General features: G+C 44.6%; 1 protein-coding gene across 3 annotated transcripts in view; it reads left to right on the top strand.

Annotated features, from left to right (window-relative positions):
• Positions 1–3,096: 3,096 nt before the first annotated feature.
• Positions 3,097–23,174, top strand: part of SMPX (small muscle protein X-linked) — a 58,729-nt gene continuing 38,651 nt past the window's right edge. The window contains exons 1-3 of one of the 3 annotated variants that reach the window (XM_054974942.1): positions 3,097–3,229; positions 5,504–5,563; positions 10,092–10,175. In XM_054974942.1, coding sequence (XP_054830917.1) covers positions 5,525–5,563; positions 10,092–10,175 — 123 coding nt within the window. In that variant the 5' untranslated portion in view covers positions 3,097–3,229; positions 5,504–5,524. Of the gene's footprint in view, positions 3,230–4,141; positions 4,257–4,757; positions 4,777–5,503; positions 5,564–10,091; positions 10,176–23,174 lie in introns of those variants that run through there. The other 2 variants (XM_054974943.1, XM_054974944.1) reach the window with 2 other exon arrangements.

Raw genomic sequence — 23,174 nt, 5'->3', positions numbered from 1 at the left:
CTTATGCTGCCACCACTTGCTCTCGTGGTGCTGGAGCCACAAAGCTAACGAAAGCAGCTTGTAGCAGTGAGAGCAAGCGGTGGCAGTGGCAGCAAGAGCAGCTTGCTGTTGCCAGCGCCAGCGCCTCCCGCTGCCACCGCTGCTTGCTCTCACCCCTGCAGACTGCTTTCGCCAGCGAGGCAGTGGAGGCAGCAGGCGGCACTGGCGACAGCGAACCACTCTCGCTGCTGCTGCCGCCACTGCCACTGTGAGCGAGCTGCAGCGGTGGCGGCCAGGAGAAAGGGGACACAAGCATCCTTTCACTCGCCTGCGTGGTGACGCCAGTCCCGGAAGTGCCATCATCATGCACCTGCGTGATAACATCACTTCTGTGAGTGACGTCATCACAGATGCCGAGGCACGTGCACACGCTTTGCACATGCGAGAGAAGTTGAAAAAAGAAAAAAAGTAGGGTGGGTGCCAGGATCCCAGTCCCCCGCCAGCGGACACGGGGGAGCTAGCAACCCTATTCTCACACCCTCTGCCTCCTGCCGCCACTCGCCTGGCCAACAGGAATGGTGTGCAAATGGGCCTCCCAGGGTGTGCTCTCAGTGCAGAACAATGACGTCACTCCCAGGAATGACATCATTGTCCAGGCCCCAGGAGTGCTTAAAGAATCAGCCCATTTGAAGCTCAAATTGGCCTGACATAAATCTTGGAAGCACTCCCAGGGCCTGCATGATGATGTCCCTCCCAGAAATGATGTCATCATGCAGGAACGTCATGTAGGTGAGTTCCAGGTCCCTTGCCAGGAGAGTAAGGGGACCTGGCAACCCTATGTCAGCCCTGTGACAGAAGGGCTGAGTCCAGCTGGCCCTACCATGTGGAGCAGAGGAGGCAGCAACACCCTGCCTGCCTGAATCCACACATGGCGGGGAAGGGGAGGCAGTAATGCTTGGGCAGCCAAAACCTTGTATTAGGTAAGGTGAGGGAGGTGGCGCCATGGCAGCGCAAAGCAAGGGAGGCGGCGGTGGTGCCCAGCTAGGGAGGAGGAGGTGGTGGCGGGAGCCTAAAAAACAGGTTGTATGCAGCTCTAAGTTTCCATTAGTTACATCAGACTGCCCAGCCAAACTGTAGAGATATCTGGAGCAAAGCTCTTGTCAGGTGCAGGACACTTGTCACATCTGAAACTACATTTCAGTGGAGGTAAGTGAGATCACTCAGCATCAGCAGATAAAGTAAATGCATGACATGGGCACGTCAAACAGGAACGGATTCCTCTGATAAGGAATTGGTGTTTTTGTGCTTCCTGTGTCCACACTACCAGTAGGAGTTACCGTCTCACTGGGCTGGAAAGGTCTTTCTGATTTTATATAACCATGTCTCCTTATTGCTTTTGCTCTTCCATTACCCATGACTGCTTGTGTGCTAGGCAAGACAGGCAGGAGACACTCTTGTTTCTGCTACAAGGAGGGCAGATTGGAATTTGAGGCTATGGCTCGCCCCTCCCCATGAAGAGTAGGCAGCAACAGTCAGTCCACATATCCTGCAGGAGATATTTCACTATTAGCGGGCAGGCAGGCATGGCAGTGGACGTGTAAATTATAGAGTCCATTGGCCATAGCCAAACTGTCTATAGTGTAGCAAGACATAAAAGGAAATTTAATTGGTTTGTTTATTTATTTATTTATTTGATTGATTGATTGATTGATTGATTGATTGATTGATTGATTGATTGATTGATTGATTGATTGATTGATTGATTGATTTTTAGTCCACCCCTGAACAAGCTCAGGGCGGGGTTGATTTAATGTACTTATTTGTTACACCACTAGAGATGAGGATACATATTCGAGCCATCTAACAGTAACCACACCACTCAAATGAGATGTTGGATGAAGGGTTAGATCATCTTTGTGAGATAAAACTACTTATTGCTATTTGTCCACGCATGACTGACAAATCCCTACTCCAATCACCCGGCCTTGACATATTGAGGAGTGGGAGAAAAAATAGCTGGAAAATGGCCCCAATAGGGATGCTCTAGGAATTTCTCCACATCTCTATGCTCTTTGCCATAGAGATCAGAGGAAATTTCTAGAGAGTCACCCAGAGATGACATCACATCCACCCTTTTCCCCACTCAGTAATCTTACTCAGAACCCTCACGTTCATGGAATAGCACCAAGTAGACCATTTTCATGATAAAAGTCCTCCACAGCTGCTATTAGGTCCATTAAGGGGAAACAACAGGCAACTGTCACATCCAGCATCTTTCTTCAGTATTAGAAGTAAAGGAAGTCAGCCAGATTGGAAGAAAAATATTGAAAAAATGGAGCACAGTGAGATATGTGTATGTGGGTCGGAATTTAGGGTCCCTTGAGTGTATGCTGTAAAATATCAGCCCCCTCCCCCAACCTGCCATTTCAGGTTCCCAAGAAAGGGGACAAATGAATTCATAAATGTACACTATTGTCTGTAGAATAGGAACATTTGAAAGAGGGCATTCCTTGGGTGAGAATTGCACCCCAGTTGCGTAGATAGATATATTTACAGGCAGAAAAGTGTTTCCAATTGAAATAATCTTTAAAAACTTGGATTGATTCCCTGCTACCTTTACATTCATTATTGAAGAATCCAATAAAATGACATAGTGCTACACTCCAAATCCATTTTTATACACACTTTCAGTTATACTAACAAATGCCTGTTTAAAATGTTAGTGGAAGCACATAAATAGTTTCTTAACTTTACAATCATCAAGCTACATTTCTGCCATTATTCCACTGAATTCCATGAAATTATTTTAGAGTAGTGGATGAGAGAAAAATATGGAAGCAGAACTGCATATCTTCCTTGTTCACTTTCTAATATGTAACATCAAAAACGTTATGAAACTGCTTTTAAAAAATCCTACTTGTTTCACATTCAGAAAGTGACCACAAAACATGACCTGAAGGTGAGTTCACTAACACTTTTTGCTTGACACTTGAGCCCCAATTTTAACGGGGAGGGAATGAAGTTACAGGATAAATCCGCCTCTATATTTAGGAAGAACAACTGTAAGCTATGACAGGAATTCTCTTTTACGCTGGCTTCTAAACTCAGCTCTCAACTCCAGCCAGAGAAGCGTTCTTGGTATCAGACACAGCCACGCAGGGTTTCATCTGTTTCAGCCACCTGTAAAGAATCAGAGGCAAGATCCCCCAGCTGATCAAGGAACGTGTCACACTGAGCATCAAAAGGAGGTGTATGTATTCACTAGCTTGATGGGTTGGGACTTTCCTTGTATAAATAACCAGGTACAAAAAAAGTGGACTCAGAGGGGCTTTTAAAAAAGGTGACTTGAGAGAAACACCTTTATACATAGCTAGAAGGTGAAGCAATTAATTATATTTCTGTTGATTTCAATCTGTTGTGTGCCAAATCAGTAAGCTTGACACAGAGTATTATTGCAACTATTTACAATCTTGGAAATGTATAAACAGTATATAAGAATACTAACTCTGAAAAGTGTCCAAGCTATATGTGTGCCAACATGAATCCTATAGAAAAATACTTTGCACAGTTGGCAGAAACTAATCAACCACATTACTTTCCTTTTCTTATTGGTGTCTGCTTGAAATATTTTAAACTTAGGTTTTTATTGAGGATGTGTAAAATATAAGCAAGGTTATAGCAGCTACTGTGTGATATTTAAATTACTTATTAACAAATACTACAATGGTGATAGTTTACAGTTTCAGTAGCAATGAAAACTTTCCAGTGCAATTGCACTGTGAGCAGTGAATTTTCAACATGGAGTTTTCTCATCCTGCTCAAAGTACAAGCTAGTCGCCCAGTAGTATAGTTTCTATCTTGCTCTTTAATAAGGCATTACAGTGGAGCTTTTTGATTGTAACACTCTTGTTAGTTTTATGCATACAGCAGGGGAGAAAAGGTATATCTTGTTCCTTTTCAGTTTTGTCAGGGATATGGTTATGATGATAGATGGAAATTACAAAAGTGTCTCATGTATATCAACTTATTTAAAGCAAATTGAAGAAGTCACTCGGTACAAACAGCTGCACATCTTTTTGCACCCCTCTCAGGAAGTATTTTTAGATGAGGCAGAGAAGATAATCCCTTGTTGGGTTTTTTTTTTTACTTTTCTATCCCAGATTTCTATTCAGAAATCATGGGGATATTGGTCTCTGAAGTAAAATGTTAGGTAGTTATGGAAAGAAATTAAAGTGGCATTGCTTTCGAAAGTGGACAGTGAATATAGATTACAGAAGGTAAGGCATGAATGAAATGTGAGTGTGCCTGGAAGTCTTAGAAATGTTATTTAAATAACATGTCAACCACAAACCTCAGGGTACTATCCTGGGAGGAAGCACCCTTGAATAATATGATACCCACTTCTGAGTAGGCCTGCTTATGAATAATCTCTTAGAAAGGTTAAGAAAGAATGGAGGAATATAATGGGATGACTTTCATAGTTTCCTTTTGTTGTCTGCAAGTTAGGGTGAGAGATTTGTGCAAGATTTGTAGATATGGCTGGACTCTGAGGGCTGCTTGTGCCAACACATGCTAGGCTGCATATTAAGGCATATTCAAGTGGTCCATGATACAGATGCAGGAGCCTTTGTAATTTATTCCTAAATCTTTAACCCGGTACTAGTATTAAAGGGAAGTAGGGAATGCAGCCTAAGAAGGTTGTCTATTTTTACTCATCAGCATTGTGTTGTCCTGATTTCTCTGGCAGCAATCAGGTCAGCTCTAACGGGCAGAAAAGAAAGATCGGCTCTTCTAAAAGTAATCCTGCATAATTGTATCATGCTTCTTTCTTGAGGAATTTGGGTCTGATTGTGCAACATTCTTACTATCTTACATTAACTCTAAGATGTACTTTTGGATACAGTTGAATGTCAGCCAGGAGACATGTCATTGTTACAACAGTTTTAAAACTATGTTAGTCTTTGCATTCTCAGCAGTCCATATTATTGGGCATTTAAGTAGTATCTCAATCAGTTTCAAGCTATGATTGTCCTTTCCTCTTGAAAAAATGCTTTAGCTTCTATTGGAATTTAATGAGTCTTTTTTTCAAGAACTGGGCTTATAGTGCTTTTGATATTTTTTCACCATAAATAGAATTTTTTAATCAAGAAAAGTCAAGTTTCAAGTACAAGGATCCCCCCCAGCTTCTGTTTGTAACATGAAACATGAATAATGTTAAGTAGTTGTCTTGTGAATGCTCAATTTGATAGAGCCACCAATGTCTCATTTACTATTGTATTGTGAAAATGATCTTACTCTTTCTGCCTATAAAAAATTCACCAGAGAAGCTCAGATGTTCTCACTTCCTTGCAGTATTCTGTGTGTGTATCTAAGTAACTCTGAAACTGAGACTGAAAGACAATCTGGACTGATGAATAAATACCTGTCAAGAAGCAGCATGGGTTAAATTGTAGTTAATCAAGCCCTGCTTTCAGAATGTCATTGTAACCCTTAAGAAGTTTTTTTTTTTAAATTTTGCTTGCAGGGGTAAGCCTCTCTCTTCAAAATGTCAAAACAGCCAGCTTCAAATGTCAGATCTATCCAGGTAAGTGACAGTGTTTACATTAATAATAAATAATAAAACTTTGGCTTTAAAAATATCAGTTTGGTTGGTGCATTAGTGCTAAAAAGAAATGATTATAAAGGTGCTAGTCATGCAAGCAAATCTATTTTTTTTCGAGACTATTGTGTATTACATTTTTGATTATTTGCATCCAAATGTAATTTATCCAATAGATTTTTTTGTGTGTAGTGAAATAAATGTAAAAGAATAACACACTGCATTTGCTGATAAAAGCATGTTAAAAATTGGTATTTTTACATTTTCTAAAATGATAAGCAGTAGGTACTTGAGGCATCTCTTGTATTCATATATCATTATTTGTTTTATTTCATCCAGCAAAATTTACTTTTCCTTATTAGATTTTTTAAAAGCTTGTGATCAAGAAAAAAAAATGGAAATGTAACATAGGAAAAATAATAATGAATTTACAAGCCTATAGTTATCGGTGTTGTCTGAAAAAGGCATCCATTGAATTGAACAGGATAACCCATTTTCGAGAACCAACAAAAGCAGCAAAGAATATATGGAAATGTTATTGAATCAATACATAATCAAGTGATGCTGCAGTATGAAGACTTGTGCCTCTTAGCAAGTGGCATCAGTTGCACAAAATGGTAGAAATTTCATTGCTTTAGTTTGATTGATGTTTGTAAATATCATTTTTAATGTGTAAAGCAGCATATATATATATATATATATATATATATATATATATATATATATATATATATATATTTCTCAATGAAGTTGACCCTCAGTGTTCTATTGACTAACAGTACAATCCTAAGAAGAGTTACTCCAGTCTAAGCCCATTTAAATCAATGAGTTTAGATTTGAGTAACTCTTAGGATTGCACTGTAAACAGGCTTAGACCTGAATGAGCTTTTTCACACTTAACCAGTGCAAATCTGGATTCAGTTTAGTTCCCCCCACCCCTTAACTCTCTGTTTGGTTCAAGTTCTGTTTGGTTCAACTGCAGTGTAAGTCCTACAAAATTAATGCATGTGGAAACATCTGATCTGAGTTTTTTTTAAATAAACAATTTGTTTGACTATTAATGAAGTGCTGCATTTTTGTTTGCAATTGTTTCAAAAAACAATTATTCTTATTTTACTGTTCCTGAGATGGGCCTCACTGATAAAAGAGAACAGGGTCAAATGTGCCTATCTGCCTAGGTTTGACCAGTTGCATCTTTCTTATAATTCTCATACACAATATCAAAATATAAACTAACCAGTAATTTATGGTTGGAAAATTAGTTGCATTTAGTTGATCATTGAGAATTCATGTTTAGAAATTCCAAATCAACCTACAGTTTACTTAAATTAACTTCGTTTTTCTTTTTTGAGAGAGGCTGTGACTATTTTATATAAAGGTAAATTAGGAAACAAGAGAACATAAGTGCTTTTCAACACATGCTTTGTAGTCACTAAAGACTTATCCTGCAAATAAATATAGTCATTTTAGCTATTAAATTAATATAACTTGCTAAGAGGCAAAGGTAATCTCATGATAGTCTTTTGGTATTATATATTTCTCATATTTTGGTGAATAAAAGAGGTTAGGATTTATAAAAAGATACCTACATCTGTCTAATGCAGTATCCTGTTTTCTCACAGGATACTGCATTGTTTTGTCACAATGGCTAGTCAGATATCACTGGAATCCCAAAAGAAGAGCATGAAATCAAAATCCTTCTCACATTGTTGCTCACTATCAATTTCATACAAGTTTGTAAAAAAAATGCATTGATACACTTTTCTTTCATTCTCTACTGATCCACTAATTTTTAGTGTATTTTATCCTGTCTTTTAGCTCACCAGAGATATTCTCAAGGAAGCATGATCTGTGTCAATGGTTTAAGACCCATGAACCTTCCTAAGGGTCTATTACTTACTGAGCATAATATTTACTACTACTACTAATAATAACATTCGATTTATATACCACCCTTCAGGACAACTTAATGCCCACTCAGAGCGGTTTACAGAGTACGTCATTATTATCCCCACAACAAAACACCCTGTGAGGTAGGTGGGGCTAAGAGAGCTCCAGAGAACCGTGGCTAGTGTTATCTCCCTTAAATCTCAGTGAGAAAAGTGGACTATAATATAAATAAGTAAATAAATAGGAACAATGATGTTGATGTAGGTGATTCTGCATATGTATACGTACATACGTGCATCAAATGGCAACGTTTATGAATAAGGCCAGAAAACAGCTGTTCTGAAGGATCAACTGGGATATATGTTGACCAAATTATACAAAATTGGATACAAACACCCTTTCCAGTAATCAAAGAAGTTTTGCACCAGTGTATATGCAGTGTCCCTGTAGGTTACAGTTTCCATATTCACTTTAGAGGAGAAAGCTTTGCATACGAAGAACTGCCTGTTATATTGAAATGAATGGGGGAGCTCATTATAGCAGAATGTAAATATACAGGTAGGTAGGTAGATGTCTTTAGACAAGTGATTTTTGAAATGTAGCAAGGCCCTTAAATAGCAGAACAAAGGTCCATCTAGTTCAGCATTCCCACAGTGACCAACCAAATGCTGCTGAGAAGACTATAAACTCCTGCTCCATGAAGGCAGCACAAAAATTGGCAGATGCCCATGGGTGCCCACCCTTGTGACCAGGCCCCTTAATTGCTACATGAGAAAGAATCAGGGAGCATGTTTACCCCCTACTTTTATTCAAGGAATTTCATGCACCTCCTCATTTGATTCTTTCCAGCGTGTATGTTTGTGCAGGTGTTGGCTCTGCTCTGTAGGACATGAGCTTGATGACTCCAGCTAAATAATTTATTCTAACTCAAGAAAATTGGTTTGTATGCTGCAGAGTTAATTGTTTTCTGTGTAAACTTTTCATCATGGCCGTGAATTTGTACTTAACTACTCAGTCTATCTAAAGAAAACTTTTTTAACATACTGTAGACAAATTTAAACATTTCTAAATCTTGATGTTTACAACAGAAAAGTTAAATATATGATTAAAGCTGTCTGTTGAAATCAATGAGTTAAAAGTTGATTGACTTCTGCTAGATCACATGTGTTTTTTTAATGGCTACAGCTTAGGGTTGCCAGTTCCCCAGCTGGGGGTGGGCAATGCCCTGCTCCCACCCTCCACCCCTTGCCCCTGCTTACCTGGCCAGCGGGGAGGGGAATGTGCGCCAAGGGGTGCACTCCCGGGCCATGCGGCACGCTCTCAGGCTGTGCGACGTGCTCCCGTGTGCTGCAGCGGTCCAATCTGGGCCCAAATCAGGCTGAATAGGGCCTGATTCAGGGTTGAATCAGCCTGGATCGGGCCCAAATTGACCCAGATTGGGCTGCTGTGGAGCGTAGCAGCACTCCTGCACTCCACAGCAGCCTGATCCAGGGCAAATTGGCCCAATTTGGGCTGCTGTGGAGCGCAGAAGCGCTCCCAGGGTGGCCCACAGCCCACACAATGACATCACTTCCTGGAAGAGATGTCATTGTGCAGGCCTGGAGCATGCATGCACTTTGTATGCATGTGGGCAGAGAAGACAAGGTAGGTGCTGGGCCTCCCACCTCCCACCCAGGGGTTAGAAGGACCTGGCATCCCTAATACAGCTGCAGTTCTATGAGTATTTACTAGGGAACAAGTTCAGAGATTTCAGGGAGATTCACTTCTAAATAAGTTTGCATCAGTATTTATTATTACAATCCTAGATCAGAAGTCAGAGTCAAAATCATCAACAGACAGATGCAATAAATACATGTAAAAATATATAAAACATACTAGGCATTAAATACAAATTTTAATTTCAATTTGGTAAAGTGGCCATGTTCTTCTGCCTAATTAAACATGCCTGGGCACAAAATTTAGCTACTTTAAAGATTTCGCTATAGCGATTGCCACGGAGTGAAATATAAAATTTATTTAATCTTCCAGGGTAATTGTGCATAAAAGGAGTGAGGTGTATATTCCAAATGTTCTGGTAAAATGAATAGTATAGAAAGATATGCTCAGTTGTTTCTACCAAATATGTTTAGACTCAAGTTTTTACAACCCAAAACTATTTTGAAGCTAGTCCAGTTAATATCAGAAACATTTTTTAGAATTGCTTAGGGAGGCACAAATCGATCCATAAAAATTCATCATTGAGACCTGAGGGCTGATGAACACTTTCCAGCAGCTCCTGTACAACTTTATAAGTAATTGTGGCAAAATGTGAATAGCCGTACTGATGCATCCACATAAAGCCCCAGGTTCAAATAAACTGGGTATCCACTTAGGCAGAAGCCAGCTGCAAGTCTGCTTGTGCAGACTCACAATGAATGGAAGCACAAAGACAAGGATTGCTTGCAAAAGCGGGGGCCCTTGCAAGTCTACCTTGAAACATTTCTCCTGACAGGATAAGAAATATAGCATAGTAATTAATTTTTGGTACATTTGCAAATATTTCAGATCAATTCCTAATATTTCAATCAAAGTATATACAAAAAATGTATTCTGGTAAAGTAATCATTTGTTTTCTAACTTCCAGGCTAATATCAACATCCCAATGGGAGCACTTTTACCTGGGGCAGGTCAACCACCTAAAAGAAAAGAATTTACTGAACCTGATGAGGTGAGAGCAATATATATATTTTCATGAGCAAAACTCATAACTTCCTGTGCTGCTCAGAAATTAATTCCTCTTTATCTTAGGATATAGAATAAAAATAGAATAATTAGTATATATCAATATATGTATATATTTATAGGAACAATGGTGTCTTTAAACATAAAAGCAGAACATAGTGGAAGCAAACGAGTAGCAAAAAATTTAATTTTTCAGAAAGCCAAAGATGCAGTCTACTACACACTGAGACGCTGAGAGGTGGAATGGCCTTATAAGCTCCTCCCCTCCAGCATTCCCGGATGGCCAGGAAAGTGCCTCTACCTCCCCCTCCTTCAGGAAGGCAAATCATGGGCCCCGGCTGAAGCAGCTGGTGTGGCCAGCTGGGAGTACCACATTCTCACACTTGAAAACTTCCAGTTATTCCATAATTAGTTCTAAATTCAGTACAGACCCCCCCATAGCAGTGCAATGTGTAAACATGGACCTTGTTTAGTTAGAAACTTGGCAACTGATATAAGGAAACAGCATTTGTCTATTGTATTTCTTTTTTAATATAATACTTCTATTAATACAAAACATTAGTAGAAGAAAATAATGGACCACCCGACAGATTATATCCAATTTTTTAAAAAATCATAAGATTAAACATTTTCTTGAAATTTGCTGTTGCAGCACATAATAAACATGGACCATTTCTCTAGAAATCAGCTAGGTACTTTATCAGACATACACCTAGATTTCACATAATAAATCAATCTTGTAACACAGTTTTCCTAATTTTCTGATACCATTCCTCAACCAGGACTAAGCCAAAAGAAGGCAGGACAACTTAGTTCTCCAGTATCAGGCTTTTGAACCCCCCAAAACAGCTAGCTCATTCCAAATCAGAAGCACCCAGGACAATGCCAAAATCGAAATCAGGAAAACGTTTCGCCTTTTAATCAGCTTCTTTGCTTTTCATCAACCTCAGAACTTTAGAAACCAAATAAATGCAAATAAGTCTTAAACAGACATGATTCCTTTCCAACACTTCTGTATTAATTCTGGCAACCAACAAAATTAAAATCCTTAGGCACAAAAAGTGCTATTGCTTTCTTTAAAGATCACATGGGTCACTAAATTTAGAAGTGCTGCATTTACCTCACACACCTAGGGTGGAAAAGCCAGGTGTTTTTCTAAATAATAACCCCTAAGTTATTATTTTGTGCACACAAATCCTAGCCATTTCTCCCAAGGAGTAGCATCTAAAAACAGCACTGTGTTTTTGGCTCAAACAGGCCACGGCTCAGACTGTTAAGGAGCCTTTGCTCAAAGACTACTACGATGTCTCCAAGCCTTAGCTCAAAGACTGCTATGGTGTCTCCAAGTCTTCTGCTCAAAGACTAGTTTCTATGAGGTCTCCAAGCCTTAGCTCAAAGACTATTTAAGAGTACTGCTCCCCCTTGGTTAAGGGTTTGACCCACGAGAGGAGGTTGTTTCCCATCTGTGAAAGGCTAAGCTTAGGGGAAATGGTGAATCTGACGGGCCCACCGGCGGCCCAATCCTAGTTACACCACTGGGGGGGGCTCTCCCTCCCGCTCGGGCTGACTACCTAACCCTTTCAAGTGCGGCTCGCTGCTGTGGGGCTTCAGAAACCTGGCTCTACCTCTTGGCAGATTCCCAAAGCTATTTAGAGTGCCGTTCCCTTCCACTTTACTCGGAAGCAGGGACCGACTTTAACTGACTGATTTAACTTTCGAACTAAGTGCTGGCAGGAACAGGGTGTTGGACGGACTTAGGAGTGACAGGGGAGGGCGGAAGATAGTTTTATATGGCTGCTAAATGGCTGCTACGGAAAATAGAACCTACTTCTGGGATCCCACCCACATAGACGCGTTTAGGTAGCCAGGATCTTTACCAGCTCAGAGGTCCCCGCCTACATGTACACCGGTTATAGCAGCTGGAGGGCCTCGCAGTACACCAAAGGCTAAGTAGTCCAAAACTGGCTGAAGGAAAAAACGGGGAAGAGCCAACCTGCAAAATAGAAAATGCTCACTAGAGCCACACATGCACACACGGTATTTTGTTCCCTAAACTAAGGTACACTCTTTTTGCAGAGGTCTGGAAGATTTTCTCCTACGTCAGTTCACCTGAAAACATGCGTGTTGACTCACGTGTATTCACACGAACTGGGCTGCCCGCATTCTCCACCAGTAAATTGTTAGCAGAACTGCTATTTATGGGGAAATTAGCTGCAGTCTGGGTTTAATTATTGCGGATCTTAACCAGCTATACCAGAGTCCCTCTTCCAGATTACTCGTGCAATAAAGAGGCGAGACTAATAAAGGTAAAACGTGTTTTTACTAGTAGTGTTGCGTATACCTATAATAACACACACAAGCAAGGTACATACAAGAAACTAGGAAATAAAAAGTAGGAAAAATAGAGCCATTTGCATTAGCAGGAGGGCCCACTTGAGATCGACGGAACTGGGTATATGTCATGGACCAACCTGGCCCAGTGGAGCAGAGAGACTCAGAGGACTCCTCTGAGGAAGAGGCAGCTGGTGAACCTGACCCAGATCCACAGCCAGTGGCAGAGGCACTGCAGGAGGAGGCAGGCTCTGAAGGCTCAGATACTGATCCACAGCCAGGTCCCAGCACATCGGTTCCTCAGCTTCCCAGCCCTGGGCAGGCAACAGAAAGCCAGGTGCAGGCCAGCTCTCCCCCTTCATCACCAGAGCCTCGGGAGCGCTGCCAGAGGAGGGCTAGAAGAGCCCTCCAAGTCAGAAGGCGCAGTGCCAGGCTAGCAGCACAGCACCGGCCCAGCATCATTAGTGATGATGAGTGCTCGCAGGAGCAGGACTGAGATAGCTGGCAGGTGCTGAGCACTGTGAGGCTTAAAAGCAGCCGAAGAGGGAGTGGCTGCGTGGAAGCAACGAGTCCGCTCACTACTGACCTTGCTGCCGTGTTTGGAATTGATTCTCTTGTCCCTGACCTTGGCCTGTTCCTGTGGATGTGTTTTTGGAATCCCCCTTTGGACCTGAAGCCGTGAGTGTGCCCAGTTGGTGCCTGAACCGTGGAACTGGGTGCTGCCCTGCTCGGACAACTTGGGAGTTTTCCCTCGCATGCTGCCAGTGTGAGTCTGTATCGGGACAGTTTGCTTCCACCTCACACCAATTCACATTCCTCCAGCTGGGGGATGGAGGAGGCTGCCGGCCCCGTTGCTATGGCTACACAAAGCCAGGTGTTACAGGCTCAGATAACGCAGCTCACCCAAGCTTTGGCTGCAATTCAACAGCAACTAACAGCCCGCTCCACGCCCCCACGGGGAAAATGCCCTGTGAGTGTGCCAGAAAAGTTTGCTGGAGACATAGAAGAATTTCCTGCTTTCCTTGCTCAATGTAAATTGTATATAGAACTTCGTGATCATGACTTTCCCAATGAGAGAACGAAGGTGTGCTTCATTTTGAGCCTCTTAAAGGGGCAGGCAGCCAGATGGGCTACTCCACTGCTGATTGCTGACTCACCCCTGTTAAATAACTTTGCTGACTTTGTGACTCACCTGAGCATGATATTTGACAACCCTTTGAAGGCTGAGAAGGCTAACCGGCGTATTAGGAACCTCAAGCAGGGGAAGGGAACAGTGGCCACCTATACAACAGAGTTTCAGCTGATAGCTCTGGACCTGGGCTGGAATGAAGCTGCCCTAATAGACCAGTACCTTGAGGGGTTGTCTGAAGAGGTACTAGATGAGGTGGCCAGGGTGGAGCGGCCTGTGACTCTCCAGGCATTAATTTTACTGTGCCTGAGGATTGATGGACGGTTGGAGAGTCGGAAACAGGCACAGGAAGCGGCCTGGCCACGGCAGAAAACATGCTGGTCTCTCCCTGCTCCCGTGGGGGATGGGGCTCCTGGTAGGCAAGAGAGGGAAGGAGGGTCCCCAAGAATGAGGACTACTCATCCTCACTTGTCTGAAGAAGAGAAAATCAGACGCCATGCTCTGAATCTCTGCCTGTACTGTGGAGGTGTGGGGCATTATGCCAGTTGCTGTCCAGAGAAGGAAAACCGTCCTACCACCAGCAACCAACCCCAAGCCTCATCCCAACACAGGTCATCAGAGGGGTGGCATGTTGCCGGAACCGAAGACCTACCCAGCGGTCCTCGACACCTTCTGATGCCAGTAAGGCTGCAGTTGCCAGATGCACGTTGGCTCTTGGTGTACGCAATGATAGATTCTGGTGCATCCCAGTGTTATATGGACGCCCAGTTCGCTACCCAGCATCAAATCCCCTTGAAACCTAAAAGGACACCCAGCTTAGTGGAGACCATTGATGGCCGACTACTGCGTTCGGGGCCCATCACACGGGAAACTGAACCGCTGCTCCTACAGTTGCAACGTCACCAGGAACGCCTTTGTTTTGATATAGCTACAATGCCTCATTTTCCCATTGTGTTGGGGATGTCTTGGTTGGAACTCCACAATCCAATCATCAATTGGACTAAACAGGAATTACAGTTTGAAGACCCATGCCCACATAAGCTTCACCCAGCTGCCCTGGGGGCAGCTACCTACCCAGCATTGCCAGGGCTCCCAGAAAAATACACAGATCTCCGGGATGTATTTGAGGAAAAGGGAGCTGATCAGTTACCACCCCATCGACCATATGATTGTGCCATCAATCTGATGCCTGGAGCCCCTTTACCAGCAGGTCGGCTATATCCCCTATCGGAGCCGGAACTTGTGGCCCTCCGGGATTTCCTGACTAAAAATCTACAGAGGGGATTCATTCGTCCTTCTACCTCACCCACTTCTGCTCCTGTCCTGTTTGTAAAAAAGAAAAGCGGGGAGTTGCGGCTATGTAATGATTATCGGGCACTCAACAAGATCACCATCAGGGACCGTTACCCCCTTCCCCTTATTCCAGAGCTGCTAGAGCGTCTGAGGGGAGCCAAGGTGTATACAAAGCTGGATCTCCGTGGTGCCTACAACCTGGTGCGCATACGTCCGGGCGATGAGTGGAAAACCGCTTTTGCCACCAGATACGGCCAGTTTGAGTACCTGGTAATGCCCTTTGGTTTGTGTAATGCGCCCGCTGTCTTCCAGCGTTTAATGAATGATATATTCCGAGATCTCCTTGATAAGTTCCTCATAATTTATTTAGATGACATCCTAATCTATTCTCAGGATGCAGCAAGCCATACTAAGCATGTGCGTATGGTTCTGCATCGGCTCCGACAACATGGCCTTTATGCCAAACTTGAAAAATGTGCCTTTGACCTCACATCTGTAGAATTTCTGGGACACCAGATTTCCCCTCAAGGGATTGCTATGGACCCCCAGAAAGTCCAAGCCGTGCTATCCTGGCAAGCACCGCGCAATCGTAAAGATGTTCAACGTTTCCTTGGATTTGCAAACTACTACAGACAATTTATTCCTGAGTTTGCCTCCCTAGCAGTACCTCTGACAAGGCTGTTACGCCCCCGAGAGCCGTTTCGCTGGACACCAGAAGCTCAACAGGCCTTTCAAAATTTGAAGACCCACTTTGCCACTGAACCACTCCTGAGGTACCCAGATCCTAGCCTGCCCTTTGTAGTTGAGACAGATGCCTCCAGCGCAGCTATTGGAGCAGTGTTATTGCAGCAAGGGATGACTACCAAGACCGTGCAACCATGTGCCTTCTACTCCAGGCAGCTCACACCAGCCGAGCAAAATTACACCATCTGGGAGCGGGAGCTATTGGCTATTAAAGTTGCATTTGAAGTGTGGCGTCATCACCTGGAGGGCGCTCGTCACCCTGTTCAGGTTCGTACAGATCACCGCAATCTGGAGCACCTACAGACAGCGCGGCGGCTGAATCAAAGATAGATTCGATGGTCTCTGTTTTTTTCCAGATTTAATTTCACTGTTTCTTATATTCCGAGCTCGCAAAATAAGCGGGCAGACGCCCTCTCCAGGAAGCCTGAGTACGCTGCCCCACTGACAGGGGAACGACCACTAGCTACTATCTTGCCACCTGATAGCTTTGCAGCGGTGCAACCCATGCCACCTCTCAGAGAGAGGATAAAGACACAGCAACAACGAGATCCCTTTGCAATGAAACAACTTCAGGCACTCCAGGACTCCCTGGGAACAGTACGTACTGACTTTGCGGAGCAGATGGGGCTGCTCACCCACCGTGGCAGGGTCTATGTACCATTAGGACCTTTACGGTCGGAAATTCTACATCTGATGCATGATGCCAAACCAGCTGGACACTTTGGGCGGCACAAGACCCTACACCTATTGACTCGAGAGTTTTGGTGGCCTCGGGTCCAAGTCGATGTCTCTCGATATGTGGCTTCATGTGAGACCTGCCGACGGGCCAAAGACCAGCCTGGAAAACCTCCTGGCCTGCTACAACCATTGCCAACTCCTGCAGGACCTTGGCAAGCTCTGTCTATGGATTTCATCACTGATCTCCCCAGATCTAATGGCCACACAAGCATCCTGGTGGCAGTGGATCTACTCACAAAGATGGCACATTTTATTCCCTGTACAGGCCTTCCCTCTGCTCATGAAACGGCCCAGCTGTATTTGCATAACATTTTCCGACTCCATGGACTGCCTGCTCACCTGATTTCGGATAGAGGAGTCCAGTTTACCTCGCGGTTTTGGCGTGCCCTACACTCCCTCCTAGGAACTCAAGTACACCTCTCCTCAGCATACCACCCACAGTCGGATGGCCAAACCGAACGTACGAATGCCACGCTCGAACAGTACTTACGGTGTTATGTCAACCATCAACAGGATAACTGGGGGGCATTGTTGCCCTTGGCAGAATTTGCTTACAATAACGCAGTACACTCCTCCACCCACCAAACACCGTTCATGGCCAACTACGGCTACGACCCCCGGTTCTTCCCTCCAGTCGCACCCGATTCAATGGTCCCATCGGCTAATGATCTCGTCCAGGAGCTTCAAGCCCTCCATCAAGTCCTCCAGGAACAGTTACAGCAGGCCAAACAAGCATATAAAGCGGCTGCTGACCGGAAACGGCGACCGGGGAAGACCCTGAAGGTTGGGGATCAGGTCTGGCTCTCGACCCGGCATTTAAAGAGCCTGCGACCATCCCGAAAACTGGACGCCAGGTTCATAGGCCCATTCCCCATCATAGACCAAATCAATCCAGTGGCCTACCGGTTACAACTTCCACCGGCACTTCGGATCCACCCTGTCTTTCATCGTTCCCTGCTAGTCCCAGTTTCCCCTCCAGATCCTGCACGGCCCTCTGCAGCCCCGCCACCACCGGTCATGGTACAGGGACATGAGGAATATGAGGTCGCACAGATTCTGGACTCCCGATGGCGACGGGGACGCCTCCAATACCTAGTTGACTGGAAAGGGTATGGACCTGAGGAACAGTCATGGGAACCCGCCTGTAATATCCATGCCCCAGCCCTGCTCCGTCGGTTTCATCAGGCATATCCGCAAAAGCCGGGTCCTCGCTCAGATGGGGAGGGGACCCATGGGGAGGGGGATGATGTCATGGACCAACCTGGCCCAGTGGAGCAGAGAGACTCAGAGGACTCCTCTGAGGAAGAGGCAGCTGGTGAACCTGACCCAGATCCACAGCCAGTGGCAGAGGCACTGCAGGAGGAGGCAGGCTCTGAAGGCTCAGATACTGATCCACAGCCAGGTCCCAGCACATCGGTTCCTCAGCTTCCCAGCCCTGGGCAGGCAACAGAAAGCCAGGTGCAGGCCAGCTCTCCCCCTTCATCACCAGAGCCTCGGGAGCGCTGCCAGAGGAGGGCTAGAAGAGCCCTCCAAGTCAGAAGGCGCAGTGCCAGGCTAGCAGCACAGCACCGGCCCAGCATCATTAGTGATGATGAGTGCTCGCAGGAGCAGGACTGAGATAGCTGGCAGGTGCTGAGCACTGTGAGGCTTAAAAGCAGCCGAAGAGGGAGTGGCTGCGTGGAAGCAACGAGTCCGCTCACTACTGACCTTGCTGCCGTGTTTGGAATTGATTCTCTTGTCCCTGACCTTGGCCTGTTCCTGTGGATGTGTTTTTGGAATCCCCCTTTGGACCTGAAGCCGTGAGTGTGCCCAGTTGGTGCCTGAACCGTGGAACTGGGTGCTGCCCTGCTCGGACAACTTGGGAGTTTTCCCTCGCATGCTGCCAGTGTGAGTCTGTATCGGGACAGTATACTCACCTGGTCACGGCGTGGAAGAAAGATGTAGCAGCGAAGCATGGCGGTATCTAATACCTGCACTAGACAAGCAGAGAGATGGCAGAGGTTCAGGATAGGAATGGCACGCGCCTGGCTGGGATCAGGAGAGGAATGGCACATGCACTTCATGGCAGGGAAAGCCTGCTTAAATACCCCAAAATGTACCCTGAGGCTAGTGTAGTTCTCAAAAGGGGGACAAAGGCTTAATTGTTCTACAACTTTCCTTGATAGGCCACTTTAGTACCTGATTGTATGATTGTGACACCTCAGGAAGAGGGGACAAAGGAGGGGAGGGGAGTGCCGGGCAGGTTGATTGGATCTGCCAGGAAGCTGGCGTTGTCTTGATGGCATCATCTCTGGAATGCGGCGGTTGCATTGAGATGTATCCATTAGATGTTCTGGACAGTCGGCACTTAGCTTCCATTCCAGGGCGGCTTCCAAGATATGCATAGCAGGGCGAGGCTGGCCGCTGAGAACATGACAGGCACGCATTCATGAAATGGCAACCTCAGAGTAAACTGTCCAAGCTGGTTCTTTGCTGCCTGGGAACATGGCTTCTTCCTTGGCACGGCTTGGGCTTGCTAGCAGGCTACCCAGTGGTGAGGGCAGACTCAGTGACCATCCTGCAAGGGCCTCTCCGTGGGAACTGACCAGGGGGTGCCTGGCCAGGCTCGTGGAGATTCCCTCCGGCTGGCACTGTGCTGCTGGCAGCCTGGCTCTGGGCCCAGGTGAGATAGGTGCCCAGGGAGGCAGGAAACAGACATAGATGGCACAGTCCATTGCAGCAGGGAGAACAGGATACAGGCATGGGCAATGCTGCCCTTAAACAGAGTCCTTGGTAGATCTTTAAAACAGCAACACAGGAAACTGGCACAGTCCATGGCAGGCCCCATAACAGGAGGGGGGGGGTCCCTGGCAACAGTGCAAACGGTTAACTCCAATAAATGCTCATACGTAGGTTTTTTAGAATAAGGGTCATAGAAATTCCCTAACAGAGGCCATAGCAGATGAGGGAGGGACAGCTGCTGAAAAAGTACTGTATATGCCAGCCTACTGGCATATACTACTGCCTAGTAGTTCTTCCTCTGTTTACTGAAGTCCCATATTTCCCCCCAGTTTTTAGCCAATCAGTAGTATGACACCCGGCCTCCAGGAATATTACCTAATGGTATAGTGTAAAGATATGATAGCAGTAATTTCAAGGGATTTTTTTCCCTAGCAAGCAGTTCAGATGGTAGATGAAAATTTGCATTATATTTTCCAGCATGTGAGAAAAGGCAACGTAATCATGTGAAATGGATATATCAGAATGTGTTCAGCCACATCCAGCCAGGTTGCTGAACAATTGATTCCCTGCTCATGCTGGTTTGTAGGATAGGAGCCAAACAGAAAGGTGCTAAAGCATACTCAGAAGACAAAAGAACTGGATACCCAACAGTTCTGCTCACCCACTTCTCTGAGCAGTGAGAAGTAAAAGGGTATAAAATATTACCATTAGGTAATATTCCTGGAGGCCAGGTGTCATACTGCTGATTGGCTAAAAACTGGGGGGAAATATGGGACTTCAGTAAACAGAGGAAGAACTACTAGGCAGTAGTATATGCCAGTAGGCTGGCATATACAGTACTTTTTCAGCAGCTGTCCCTCCCTCATCTGCTATGGCCTCTCTTAGGGAACAGCAGAGGGGAGAAGGCAAATATATATATATGCATCTGTGGGAGAAAAAGGCACAGCATGTGATATTTGAGAAGAAAAAACACAGACAGTGAAGTAGGCAGCCACGGCTGAGTGAGCTGAAACTAGGGTTGCCAAATTAGGCTTGGGAAATTTCTGGAGATCTGGAAGGGGCGGGGGATGGATGGAGCTTGGGGAGGGAGTACAGTAGGGATGTGATTTTTATTTTCTTTATTTGCACCCTGCCTTTCTCCCCAGTGGGACCCAAAGTGGCTCACATAATTTTCCTCTCCTCCTTTTTATCCTCATAACAACCCTGAAGGTAGGTTAGGCTGAGAGGCTGGGATTGGCCCAAGGTCACCCAGCAAGTTTCCAAGACAGAGTGGGGAACCAAACCAGGGTTGCTCGGTTACTACTACCAATGAGCCACTACACCATGATCTGGGAGGCTAAGGTGATAGGTCATTTTTACAGGACATATGTATATATCATCTTTATTTTAGGAGGTAGAGATCCAGATTTTGTAAGATTTGCTGAAGCTAATCATCAGTAGAACCAGTATGGTAAAGTGGCTCTTCCTCTGATGGTTGTTGTGGGTTTTCCGGGCTGTATTGCCATGGTCTTGGCATTGTAGTTCCTGACGTTTCACCAGCAGCTATGGCTGGCATCTTCAGAGGTGTAGCACCAAAAGACAGAGATCTCTCAGTGTCACAGTGGCTCTTCCTCTGTTTACTGAAATTCCATATTTTCCCCCAGTTTTAGCCAATTAGCAGTATGACACCAGACCACCGGGGATATTACCTAATAGTAGAAATAGTGTAAAGATATGATGGCAGTAATGTAATGAGTTACCCCTGCCCTTTGCCAGCAAGCAGTTCAGACGTAGTGATCAGTTTCCCTGGAGGAAATGGCAACATTGAAGGGCAGACTGTGTGGCATCACATGCCAGTGAGGCACAGTGGTTAGAGTGTTGGACTACTTACTGGGATATGATGCCACACAGTCTGCCCTTCAATGTTGCCATTTCCTCCAGGGAAACTGATTGCTGTCATCTGGAGATCAGCTGTAATCCAGGATAACTCCAGACTCCAGCTGGAGATTGGTAACCTTAGCTGAAACACCTACAGGTGTAGGTGCTCTTTCTCTGGGAATTTGATGTGCAGTAGTGGATCTGTTACCCTATGGACTTCTGCCTGTATATTTATAAATAAAGCAAGAAGTACAAAAACACCTTAAAACATCAGTCCTTTTCCCTTCAAAGGAACCAGTCTAGGTAGTACTGACCCCTTTTACTTCTCATTGCTCAGAAAAGTGGGTGAGCATAATATGTAATGTGGCAGGTATGCTTGAGCAATACATGTGTAACAAATGTTAGACTTTATTGTGTTCTTGTCCAGCAGCGAAGGGTAGCCATAAATATAAATGTGAAATATTTATCACAGTTTTAAGAGTGCTGCTGACCCTTTCCCATATTTAGCAGTGACCCTAACATTATGTACAGCTTTTTTTCATTTTTTTAAAAAATTATTTCGGAGAATTCTCTCTCACACACTTGGTCCTTTTGGTCCTTAAAAAGGATGTCAGAAATATTATCTGTCTGACTTTCAGTTTGGGATTCATGGAGGTCTAACGCAGCTCAGGGAGCTGAGCTGTCCGTGCCACTGTTTGTGGAGGCTGGAGGGGTGCAAACTGCCCACAGCCCCCTGTTCTCAGGCAGAGAACAGGCAAGCACACTCAAGAACCTGAGGGCGCGTTGATCTCGGGTGAGAGGGGGATTCTACACAACGAGCCCCCGTCCACTCTTGAGGTCCCACCCGAAGAAAGGTTGCTAAAATCTTTGCAGCGGTTCTGGAGTCATTTTTTGGCATAAGACCTACATACCCAAACTTCAGCAAACCGAAAAAGGAATAAGAATTAATTGGACAATTGAAACAGTGATTACAACCCAAGAGAAACGTCTAAGAAGGTAAAGATTGCTATCTCTCAATACGGGACAGATTATAAAAAGGAATAAAGTGATAAAGAAAATCTAAAAACTGCAAGAGACTTGTTATACAAAGGAGGAAACTCCGGCAAATTAAATTTTTAAAAGTGACATTGTAAAGAGGAGTTAACGCAGAAAATTGATTATTGTTTACATACCTGTGGCTAGGAAGAGATAGTGGACTGTGAGAAAGTTTTAATATCGCGAGAACTGCTGTGAGAAGAAGAGGAACAGGAAGTGTGTCAGAACCATAAAGAGATTGGCAAGAAGCGGCTTGTTAACAACGGAAGTAGAAGGTCGCCATTTTGAAACAGGGCAAAGCTGTGACTTCAAGGAAAACGGAAGTAGGCCATCTTTGGTGAAGGTAAGGGCGATTGCTTCAGCATAAAACCATAGAGAAAAAACGCCCGACATCTTGGACTGCACAAACATTCTTTTTAAAAAAAACAAACTGAATCTGAACTTTTAAAAATAACAGAAAGTAACAAACTAGCGCCACGGAGTTGAGGAAAAGAGCGGACACGTGGGAGCGAAGTAGAGCTAGCCCCACGATGTCGAAGAAGGAGTGGCAAACTGCGCTGGAAAATTTGGACAAAAAAGTTTAAGAGGGAAATAAAGAGCTTAAAGAAATGATGCAAGAGAATTTTAAGGACTTTAAAGAGGCACTAAAATCGGAGATGGCAGAACTTACAAAAAAAATGGATCGAGTACAGAATGATTTGCAAGCTACACAGCAGAGAGTTAATGAAGTAGAGAACACGGTTGATACCTTAGCAGACGCGCAGAGAACAGAGATGCGAGGAATGAAGGGGAGAATGGCCGTAGCTGAATGTAAACAAATGGAAAAGCAACTCAGATTTCGTGGGATTCCGGAGATTGCGGAAAAAACAGCCCAAGAGCAGATTACAGAAATTTTGGCGGGCTACCTGGGGAAGGAAGAAGAGGAGGTTGCAGCTCTCTGGACGTGGCATACAGCATTAACTCAAAATTTGCAGCTCAGAAGAAGTTACCAAGGGATATGATTGTGCAATTTACGACTAGAAATACAAGAGAGTCAATTGTGAGCAAACAATTCCAGGAACCATTAGAAGTTGATGGGAAGGTGGTGAGAGTTATGAAAGAACTGCCCAGAGCGGTGTTGTTGGAGCGGAAAACATA

The sequence above is a fragment of the Eublepharis macularius genome, chromosome 3 (genome assembly GCF_028583425.1).
Source record: "Eublepharis macularius isolate TG4126 chromosome 3, MPM_Emac_v1.0, whole genome shotgun sequence".
NCBI lineage: Eukaryota > Metazoa > Chordata > Lepidosauria > Squamata > Eublepharidae > Eublepharis > Eublepharis macularius.
This window is presented reverse-complemented; position numbering and strand designations above follow the sequence as displayed.